At 43.9% G+C, this 11,255-nt stretch overlaps 1 protein-coding gene across 1 annotated transcript in view; it reads left to right on the plus strand.

Moving 5' to 3' along the window:
- Nucleotides 1-7,954, plus strand: part of PRKAA1 (protein kinase AMP-activated catalytic subunit alpha 1) — a 31,408-nt gene extending 23,454 nt beyond the window's left edge. Inside the window, exons 7-9 of the mRNA XM_018561169.1 lie at nucleotides 1,511-2,000; nucleotides 5,021-5,147; nucleotides 7,699-7,954. Coding sequence (XP_018416671.1) covers nucleotides 1,511-2,000; nucleotides 5,021-5,147; nucleotides 7,699-7,946 — 865 coding nt within the window. The 3' untranslated portion in view covers nucleotides 7,947-7,954. The remainder of the gene's footprint in view (nucleotides 1-1,510; nucleotides 2,001-5,020; nucleotides 5,148-7,698) is intronic.
- Nucleotides 7,955-11,255: the final 3,301 nt, after the last annotated feature.

The raw sequence follows: 11,255 nt of genomic DNA on the forward strand, positions 1-11,255 counted from the left end.
GCATAATAAATATTAATCAGGGGCAGGGTCCTCCTTGCCATCTTGTCTTGTGATTGTAATATCTTCCCTATATTGTAAAGCGCTGCTCAAACTGTTGGTGCTATATACATCCTGAATAATAATAATAATCTTGCAATCTGTTTGTATTGGGATATCTGCCCCAGATCATTTATTATACTAAACCATTTTTGTGTAGATTTCAGAGCGGAATGCTGATTTGGCATTGCAGTCTTCTGTTGAGGTCACTTACTATTCTTAACCACTTTCAGACCATAATATGTACATGTATTGGCAAACTGAGCAGGCTTTATTCCCACAGCGAAGGGCCACTATTTAGGAACTAGTACTTTTCTGTTTTTTTTGGACAATAATCTCAAACTGTATCTTGCTTTACCAAAAGAAGTCTGCACAGAAAAGCAAACTAAATATTTCAAACAGAAATTCTATAAAGTGGTCTGGCCCTAAAGATAACAACATTTTTTAATAGTTAACCAAAGGGGCCTATATATACAGTTTCCTCACAAAACTTTTTCACACTGTGCATACAGTTTAAGATTTCCTAAAATTCTTCCCATAATTCTTTGCCTGACCCAACAAAGAAGGTACTTATTTTTGCTGTCACTGCAAAGGCCTAAAACAATTAGTTTTGTGCAACACCAAGACATGGGAATAAAGCACTGCTCATCCACAGCTTTAGCAGGGGTAAGACAACTGAGTGCGTCCTCGCTCCAACCAAACAGGTATATTAAAGGAAGAATCCGGCGCACTCTGTTCCAAGTTTTATTGAAAACTATGACGAAGCCCAGGATTGGGTAAAATATGTCCCGAAAGGGCAGATCTCAGACAGGACTTGGTGTCGCTGACAAATTTTCAATAAACTGATTCGGCATGGAACGGAGTCCGGCCGGATTCTTCCATTACCGTATAATTTTGTGCTGTTGACTTTGATGCACACGAGTAAAACCTGATTTAATCTACATATGGTGTGCTAGTGACATATGTATACTGTCATCGCCATCTGTTGTTGGAGCACCCGATCACCTTAGGTGATATTCAGTTCCACAGGGACATGTCATTCCTCATCTGACAGGTTGTTTCTGCCATAGATAAGTAAGCAGTGTAGCGAAGGCCTGACAATGTCTTTGCCACAGAATCATACCCTGTTTGGTGGTGGAGGTAATCGGATAAAAATAGACACAAGTCTGTTTACATCCCCCTGGCCCATAGACTAACATTGAGCCATCCGATCCGGTCCTCCTGAAGAACTGACAAGAGGACCGGATCGGAAGGCCATGTGAAAGGGGCCTTTCAGTTCTGACGGGATTTGGATAAAAATCTGAAGACCGCAATAACAAGTTGGTAAATTAGCTTCTATTTCAGAATTTCATTTAGGTAACAGTAACTGATACCACAGTAGCTTGGGAACTCTTATTCTATAAAAATCTTTTTGGTATGAGCTGGAATTGAAGTAACGGTCAGTGATATGATTGATTTTATTTATTTCATCTAGGGATCATGAATGGTTTAAACTGGACCTCCCGAAGTATCTGTTCCCAGAGGACCAAACCTGCAGTTCAAACCTGATCGATGACGAAGCCTTAAAGGAAGTGTGTGAGAAGTGTGAGTGTACGGAGGAGGAGGTCCTCAGCTGCCTGTACAGCCGCAATCACCAGGACCCATTGGCTGTAGCTTATCACCTGATCATAGATAACCGACGAATTATGAACGAGGCCAAAGATTTCTATTTGGCCACAAGCCCGCCGGATTCATTTGTGGAAGAGCCTCAACCACCCCGGCCCCATCCTGAGAGAGTGCCCTTCTTGGTTGCAGAGTACCCCCGCCAGAGACACACGCTTGATGAGCTGAACCCACAAAAATCTAAGCATCAGGTCGGTGTGAGAAGAGCAAAATGGCACCTAGGAATTAGAAGTCAAAGCCGACCAAATGACATCATGGCGGAGGTGTGCCGGGCCATGAAACAGCTAGGCTATGAGTGGAAGGTAAGGATTGTCATTTTGTTGTAGCATGCCTCCCCCCCCCACCCCCCATTTCAGAAGGGATATTGGAATCATAAAAGCCAAAACCCCCTTTTCTTTTTTTTTGGATAGAGTAAGCATGTCCCCATTGGAAGATTTCCCATCTATTCCTTTGGGATTTATTTTTACTTCATTGATGATGATCACCAGGACAAATGGAGTCCCTAACAGGGACTCTGACTGCTATAAAAACCTGACAAGTGCTCTAATCCCTCTCCACTCCATCCAAAACTAAAGGCAGATATAAAATACAAAATGAATGCAGGGTTGGAAGAGGGGGTAGATTGGTTGGGTTAATTCAGTTTCCCCAAATTGCCTGAGAAAGTGAAATTACCCTTTTAACCCCTTCGTGACTGACGACGTACAGTGTACGTCGCCAGCATCGGGGCTGTTTAACCCCTTCGTGACTGAAACATTAGACCAGAAGAGAAAATGGCCCTTCAGTTTTTCCCCCTTCTCATAACTGCTGGATAATTTGCACAGTACAAATGTACATAATGTTTCACTGGACAAATGGCTACACAGTTTTTAATAACTAGACCCCATACTACTTAATCTCAAACCATTTTAGTTGCACAACTGAGATACTGAAAATCACCCCTTGCCCATGTCCCTGATTTTTGTTAATTGTGTATTCCTAGGTCTAGTCCTTATCTCGCTTGGTGCATGTGCCCTGACAGATTATTCTGTATGTTCATGACCTGACAGATGTCTGACAAGTAAAATAGAGGAGGGATAGGATGGTGCCAGTATGACTGCTACCTGCTTGTGGGTAGCCCAGGCAATGAAAAGATCATTTGTATACATTTGTACATGAGGTCTTGTAACATTCCCGGGGCTTTCGTTTTATAATATCCAATACAATTTTAAAGTAATCTGCCACTAAGCAAAACCGCTGTGTAACGCTTTGGTGGCACAGATCTATTCCTTGACTGATGTGCTAGTTCACAAGTAGGGATGGCCCGAGTGTTCGAATCGAACATCGGCAGTTCGAGCGCCGAACTTTATGGGATGTTCGCGGTCTGTTCGACCGCGTACATTCCATAATACAAAATGCCCACTAAAGCTCTGATTGGGCAAAGTCTTGCACCTGACCACAGGTCAGCGGAGGAGGGGCCTGAAGGTATGGCTCCCAGCCTGCAGACGAAGTGGAGGCAGGGGGGCGGGGCAGAGGATCCACGGCCGGACTGAAGGAGAAAAGCCGACGGACCGCCGGGACAGCGAGCAGACGGACCAGGGGACCGGAGGCCGGGACAGCAGCGGAGGTAAGGGGGCCAGTACACTGTATTTATTACATGTACCGGCAACTGTATGGGGGTCGAACATTCGACCCCCATACACTTGCATTGAGTTCGATTTCGTATTCGAACATTTCGGCCATTCGAATGTTCGAATACGAACCGAACAGGGGGGTGTTCGGCTCATCCCTATTCACAAGCAGTCAAACTTGACCTTCTGTCACTGCCTTGTAAGCATGTGGCACAGGAGTCTTGGAATGGTTTATTTTCGGCACTTCTCATGCAATGCAGGCGTAGAACATAGCCTTGTATTTAAAGTAGAACTGTGGTCAAACTATTAAAGGAGAACTATTAAGTGAGTGCTTTTCACTCACCTCATAGTTCTAGCCGACCTGTGACAATGATACTGTCACAGGTCGGCTCAGTAGATCGGGAGGTGAGCGAACACATACCGGCGTTTGCTCACTTCTCGATCTTGACACAGCAGAGAGCCGTGACAGGGGATTGGCTGGATTCCCCAGCGCTGATAGGCAGAGCCAGCTGTCGCTCACGCAGCTGGGCAGAACCAGACATAATTGTCGGGATCCGTTTTAGCTGCGGCGTCTGACTAAGCTGTAGCTCGTGGTATACTGAGCTTAGGGTAACGGGAGGACGCTAGTTTGTGTCCTCCCGTTACCCTTAGAACTATGGGGAAAAGCCCTGACCCCATAGTTCTCCTTTTTAATATTACATGTGATTTAGGCAGCTCATACCAGTAGGACTGAGCTCTGTTTTTCTAAGTACCCCTTGGAACATGTTGTAAATGTATGTAGATCCTGCCAGTAGAACCATTGAATACACTTCCCAAGTTTACAATGCTCTAACTTCTGTAGTCTCATCACCCTTGCTGTAGCTGCTTAGATGTTGGCACAGTTAATGGACCTTTTTGCTTCCTGGTTGGTTAGGAAGTCAGGCTGCTTACGAACAAGTAAAGCCCGCTTCCTAGTCCAGCAGGTAGTGGGGCAGGACATCATGACCTGCCTCTCGGCTTCCTGATTGGCTAGGTAGCCTGGCTTCCTAACCAATCAGGAAGCCGAGAGGCAGGTCATTACGTGCCGCCCAGCTTCCTGATTTGGTTAGGAAGCCAGACTGCCTAGCAACAAGTGAAGCTGGCTTCCTAGCCAATCAGGAAGCCAGGAGGTGGGTCACAGCCCGGCACCCTGCTTCCTGATTAGAACGGAGGCCAGCTCTATGCTCCCTCGGCACTTGCGGTCAGAGGGAGAGCTCCCTCTGACCCAAAGTTCCGGTATCTGAGCATTTGGGCGAATACGCGCCCAAATACTCGGTATCGGCACCCTAGATAAAACTTTGTCATAGGCTAGGCTAGGCTAAGCTATGGCTAAGGTCCATTGTTCGGGATGAAACTCAACGGCATATTTGCTGTTTTTGTGCCAAGATGAAAAAAATAACTTTTAAAAGGATCTTTGTTTTGTTCTCTATGGACGATAATGGTGGCCAGGAATCTCCACCAAGCACCGAGGTTCTTAAGGCAGGCTTTGGAAATGATGGAAGTAGAACATCATGCTAGCTTGCATTGTAAATGCCTGTTTGTCACTCCTATGCAGTCACAAATTAGATACTTTAACTATTTGGCTGGAGTTGCTAATTAACCAGACCCTCATTAATGTACAAAACTGTAATACATTTTATAATCTAACCTGAAAACACTTCTATCACATGCTGCATTCATCGAGGTTTCTTCTGCAGGTGGTGAATCCATACTACCTCCGCGTTAGGAGAAAAAATCCAGTAACGAGCATGTACACAAAAATGAGTCTGCAGCTATACCAAGTGGACAGCCGGACATACCTGCTGGACTTCCGCAGTATAGATGGTATGTACCATACTGGAATGTTATGGTTTATCTACTATTATTCTAATATAGAGACGTGATTACTAAAGTGGTGTTCCATCTAAGAGCAATATTTTGACTATATGTGCTGTGTGCGGGATCCTGGCACCATCGGTGATGTCTCCTTGCCACGATTTTGGTTCTGTACCCGGTCACTTGGTGAGTTTTTTTTTTGTGTGTCCCCATTGTGTTACATTCTGCATGAAATACTATATGATGACACACCCTGCCTGCACAATGCACTGCTGAATCCCTTGCTGAAAGTCTGTATACAGGCATATAGGCAAGTAAGCTATCCCCCAACACCACATGATAGAGGTCAGGTCTGCTGATAGGTGGTTCTGGCACTGGTATGTTCTGGGAGGGGGAGCCTGATGCAAAGCTTCAGTATTGGTTAAGATCAAGGGTAGGCAACTTCAGCCCTCAAGCTGTTGAACTAGCAGTCCCATGAGGCATTGCAAGACTGACAGCCACAGGCATGACTCCCAGAGGCATGATAGGGTTTGTAGTTCAGCACAGCTGGAATGCAGAAGTTGCCCACCCCTAGTATAGATTTACTATACTAAATGCATTGTCGAAGTAGTACTCGGCTTGGTGATGCTGAACCCCCAGATGAACCTGCCAGTCCTAGTGCCATCCACTTTTGGGACCCATGGTCACGTCTTCATCTGTCCAGGTTTTAGAAAATTCCCCATAGACCTTTTAGGGTACTGGAAATAGCTGCGAGTCCTGGAAGTGGATCGCCCCAGTGAGTTGTATTTACACAATCTGATCTTGCCCTGAGAGAGTGGTGTGGTGGCAGAACTGCTACACAAGCTAGAGCCAGCAATGGTGGGTTTAGGCTGGGACCCTGTGCTGGGATAAGGGAATGTCTGCACATCACTACTTTAGAAGTACAATCTACCATTACTTGTGATAACCCAGAACCAACCTTAAAGCTGAACCTCTGTGCTCACAACACAATAGGTGTAAAGCAGTCTGTGGTATATGGACACCTTGCCCAATAGCCCTTCCTTACTAAGGATTCATTTGTCTTTGGGTCAGGCAGCAGGATGGAAGAAAAGACAACACTGTAATGAATTCTGGTTTGTAGGAAATTCTTGAACACGTAACAACCTGCTTTGCCTAGTCGGTGCACACTGTGTGTAATAGAAGGTTTGCCTGGAGTTCAACCTAAAATAATTATAGTCTGAATCATAGCTGTGTTCGCAGTCCCATAATTGGTGCCATGTTACCAGAGCAACAGGACTGCAATTTCAGAAGAAAACAAAGCAACGTTATGTTTCCAGATTTACAGAGAATGAAATGCTAGCAGACCAGCAGCATGCTACTGAAGCCATCATTTCAATCTCATGAACACACGCAGTTCATATTGTGCTTTCCTTCTGCAGAGGGTGGATGCAGGGCAGAGACTGCTGCTAAACTCTTCACCCTGAGTGATGCACCTCCAGACTGTTAGGTTTTTTTTGTGGGTGTCTTGGGCATGACTGAGCCATGAATGGGTACAACCATGATCCTGAACATGCAGGTTGACTTGCATTGTGTAGAAATCCAAATAGTTGTGCCCATTCAGGGCATAGTGGCAGGTTCTCTTGAAAGGCCACGCTCCCATCCCTCACCATTGATGGTCTTATTCGCTGTGCTCCCTTATTGCTCTTTTTTTAATGTCAGTCCTTGAAAATTCTCCCCTCTATCACAGTGGTGGACAAATTCATATGGAATTTAGGAGCCACTCTGTCCATCCCAGGAGCCACTAGGATTTTTTTTCCAAGAGCCAGCTCCATTGACCACAACTAGAGAACCTAAAAAGTTAGATGCCAGCTGTCATTAAGTATTGGCTACCCGGCTCCTGAGATTTGTCCAGCCCTGCTCTATTCCCTTCCTCCCAGGATGCAGTGCTCAGGCTCAAGCAGCCAGTCGCCTGCCCTCAATACTGACCCTTGAGGCGGGTGAGCAGGTCTTTACCCCTCCACGTATCAAAGGTGGGAGGAGTTAACGCTTTATAGAACTTGTCATTCTGCCCTGAATAGGCAAGGTGGCCACTTCACGTTAAATTAGGGATGCACAGATACCTTCCCGATACCAGAACTTCTGGTCAGAGGAAGATTTCCTATGACCCGAAGTGCCGTAGGTAACATGGAGCCAGCTTCCTGTGCGTTAAGCAAGATGGGCGGCGAGTAATGACTCGCCTCCCAGCTTCCTGATTGGCCAGGAAGATGGCTCCATGTCGATTGACCGGGGAGGTGGGTCATTACTCGCTTCCTGGCCAAACATGGAGCCGGCTTCCCGGGCAATCGGGAAGCTGGGTGACATGTCCTTAACCGCCGAGCGGCTTTCTGATTGCCCGGGAAGCCAGCTCCATGCCAACGGAAGCACTGGTATTGGTACTCGGTATCGGCGAGTACTAAAGCAAAAATCTTTACTCTTCACTCAATACCGAAAAGCCGGTATTGGTGCATCCCTACTTTAAATGTTGAAATATATTTTCCCAGTTTGTGTGGACACTGAAGATGACTTGTCTTTCTTTCAACAGATGATGTTTGCGAGGGCAAATCTGAAAATACCACACCAAGACGGTCGGGGTCTGTTGGCAGTGCCCGCCTGCCTCAGAAAAGTGACTCTGACACGGAAGCCCCAGCAAAGTCATCTAATGGTTCCGTCCCTTCTTCGCTGACCTCATCCGCAGACTCCTCCAACACCGACATGGTCCCTCGACCAGGAAGCCATACTATAGAGTTCTTTGAAATGTGTGCAAATTTAATCAAAATCCTGGCGCGATAGGTCTCGGCCTTTTCCCAGATCTCATTTCGAGCAATAAGCATGCAGTAACCTGTAGCCAAATGCTTCCAGTCTTAATCCAGTCCTAGTACACAAAGAGCTGAAAGCAACATCACAAATGCAATTTGCACATAGATCCGACGTCGTCGTTCGGTCTAAAACAGTAAAGCTTAACGTGTGATTATTATTTTTAACAGATATAGAAATGTCAACAAAGGTATAAAATCTTGTGTATATACTTCTTTTTTTTTTTTTCTTTTTTCCAAGGTTGACTTTTTTTAATTGCACATTTTTATTGAACACTGGGCTGTGTCGCTTATTCCTGAGACACCACACACGCGCTTGTTTTTATTTTAGTCTACTTTTTTTCATATAGGATTTCACTTTTTGAGGGGCATTTCGGGGTTTATTTTTGACCACAGCGTGACCTGTTTTATAAATAAATCAAAGGGCGATTATTTGAACATTTGCTCTGTGCGAATATATGCCAAAATGGAACATTTAGGTTTTTTATCTTTACACGTGAAATGAATTTTCGAAAGATCCATGTAATATCACATTATGGTCACTAGATGGAGCTAAAGGAGCATTGGCAGTGATTTTTTAATTACCTATGCACCTAGTGGTCAAAATGCGATATTACATTTAAGAAACAAAGTGTTCCCTTGTAAATAAACCACTAAAGAGCATTCATTTTGGCATAAGCACATAACAATGGGCCTTCAAAAAGTTTATAACTAGACCCCAACGTGTATGTAAACCTTCAATATATTCTTCTTGCCTCAGGGTGTAACATTTTTAACACTTTGTAAATCCACTGCAACATTTCTTACCAGGACATTCTGCCATTAACAGCACTTCCTGTTGCAGGCTGACAATGCTAAGCCACGGCCTCTCATTTGGCAGCAGTTTTGTGAGCCTGTCATGTACATGCAGCCTAGTGGCCAAATGAGGGAAGTGCACACACCAAGCAGATGATGCCGCTGCTAATTAAGGGGCAGTGGCATACCATTGTCAGCCTGCAGCAGGAAGTGAGGTTACTGGCAGGATACCTACCCAGGTATTAAAAATAATTTGTATATAGTGAGGCATGACGCCAAAAAAAGATTTTGGGTGCACATACACTTTAAAGTAAACCTAGCATGAGGCAAGGACTGCCATTGCTGCCCTGCATCTGAAAATGCATGTTCCCTGGCTGTTATACTGACTTGCTGGCTTTAATAAATGGGATCAGGAACCAGTATGCCAAGTCAAAATGCCTTCTCTTCATACATGAGCCTGTGTGGTGGTTTAGAGTATTAACATAAGAGAATGTCAGCATGACAGCAGGCAGTTTGAATTTTCAGAAATAAGTCTGCAATGGCAGCCTCCAGTATAATTACTCAACGTTTGTGTTTCTCACTTCCATGAGTTGTACATACAACTCCTATGTAATATAGGCTAAAATGGACAGCACATTATCAGGCTTGTCATACAGAGCCACCTACTGGTGAAATCTGGAAGCACAGCTTGTTCAGTCAGTTACGATGCATCGTGCGGATTTGTGACTGTGCCGGAGTTTTGGATGGCAATAGGCAGGCAGAGTTTCCATCCATTTAAGCAAGACTCGTATTTGCCCTCCTTGCTATCTGACACTACGGTTTTCTAACCCTGTCTCCTCTCCCTTGGAGCAGCCCAAATCAACACAAGTCCATATCTCATGACTTGGTTTATTTTCCTCTTCAGTGTATGCATGGGGAAGGTGACCTTTATAACGAGCAATGAGGCCGCCAGCTGTTGAGAAAAAAAACCCTGAAAATCCCCTTTAATTCTGGTTGTTAGGTTGGTTTATATATTGCTGGAGATATAATTGGAGTTTAATGAGGGACGGTAATCTGTACAAATGTAATAAAAGTGTTGTTTTTTTTTTTCTTCTTTTTTTATATATATAACAGTCGAACATTTTTGTTAAATGGATTTTAAACATTGGATAAATGTAGAATGTTACCCGGCTGGATAAATAAACACTGATTTTTATTCTTGGTAATAGCAAAAAAAATTCAAGCTTATTTTTTTCTTCAAGTGCTCAACTGGCATTCACTTGCTCTTCTTCTTTTTTTATTTTTAAAGTAATACTATTTTTGGTTCATTTTAAAACATATCAATGAATGCCTGTACTACCTTTAAACTCTAGAGTGTATGTACAGGGAATAACTTCATTAAAGTTGTTCTATTTCATGCATTGCCTACTTGGCGCAAGTCATGTAGTTGTCCACCTGTGTCTCCTGCCAGGTTTTTTGCCTAATTACAAAAAATAAACCTAGGAACAGCAACATTCAAAAACACATTCTGCCATTACCAGAGAATTGGGAAGGTAGAGACTAGAGGTGGTGCATATTTTGCCTGGTGCATGTGGCAACAGAGGTGTTATGGCACAGACAACAGTTCTATATTGTGTCTTGTGCCCTTTTGGTTTTTTTTTTATAGTTAAAATGTGATGAGAATGAAAGGGGTCTGCACTTGAATAGGTGCCCTTAGGCACCTTTTACACAGGAGGTTTGATCCAGTCTGTCTGCTTGTCAGTTTTTGACACTGGGTCCAGTCATTTCAGTTTTGGAGGAAAACTGGATGGACACTGATGTCACAGTGGGGTCATCCTATCTGTACCACTCCAATCAGGAGGGGATCCCTGCACCTTCTGAGCCGCTCATGTGAAATGGGCCTTCCAATGACTTAGATCCTGGACAATGTGTGTTGAGATCCTTTATTGAAAAAGCCATTTGTTGGTACATAACAGTAACCAAGGTATGAGCCTTTTCATTTTTACTGAGATGTCTTCATGTGCGTGAAATCGGAATATTGGTCATAAAAATATATTGGGAGCTATTATATCCAGGAGATTTGGCTCCTTTTGAGCAGTTTAAAATCAATGTGCCCTAGTGAAGTTTATTGCGGTGAGATTCATTTCAAAGTACTGTGATGGGGAGCAATTCATCTTTGATGTGCAAAGTACACCAACTAGAACAAATCACATTTTATTTACGTGAAGTCAAGTCTGTGAAAGTGAGTTCAGATTAGTTACATATTGTTTTTGCTGTGTTTAATGAGCCCGTCTTGATTGTATGTGTCCAATACAATTTAAAAAAAAAAACTTTTGGCCATCCCTACAGGCCTACTGGTTACGATTTTAGCTTTCCTTTCCCATTTCTGAGGATTTCCAGTGTGTGGCCTTTTTTTTTTTTTGTGGGTTTAGTTCAGAAAGGAAGAAACTGTTCTTTATTGGTCACTGCTTTCAAAAGCTTAGGTGGAGGTGAAATACAACTAGTGTATCAG

The sequence above is a fragment of the Nanorana parkeri genome, unplaced genomic scaffold (genome assembly GCF_000935625.1).
Source record: "Nanorana parkeri isolate BGI_ZX_2015 unplaced genomic scaffold, ASM93562v1 scaffold505, whole genome shotgun sequence".
Taxonomy (NCBI): domain Eukaryota; kingdom Metazoa; phylum Chordata; class Amphibia; order Anura; family Dicroglossidae; genus Nanorana; species Nanorana parkeri.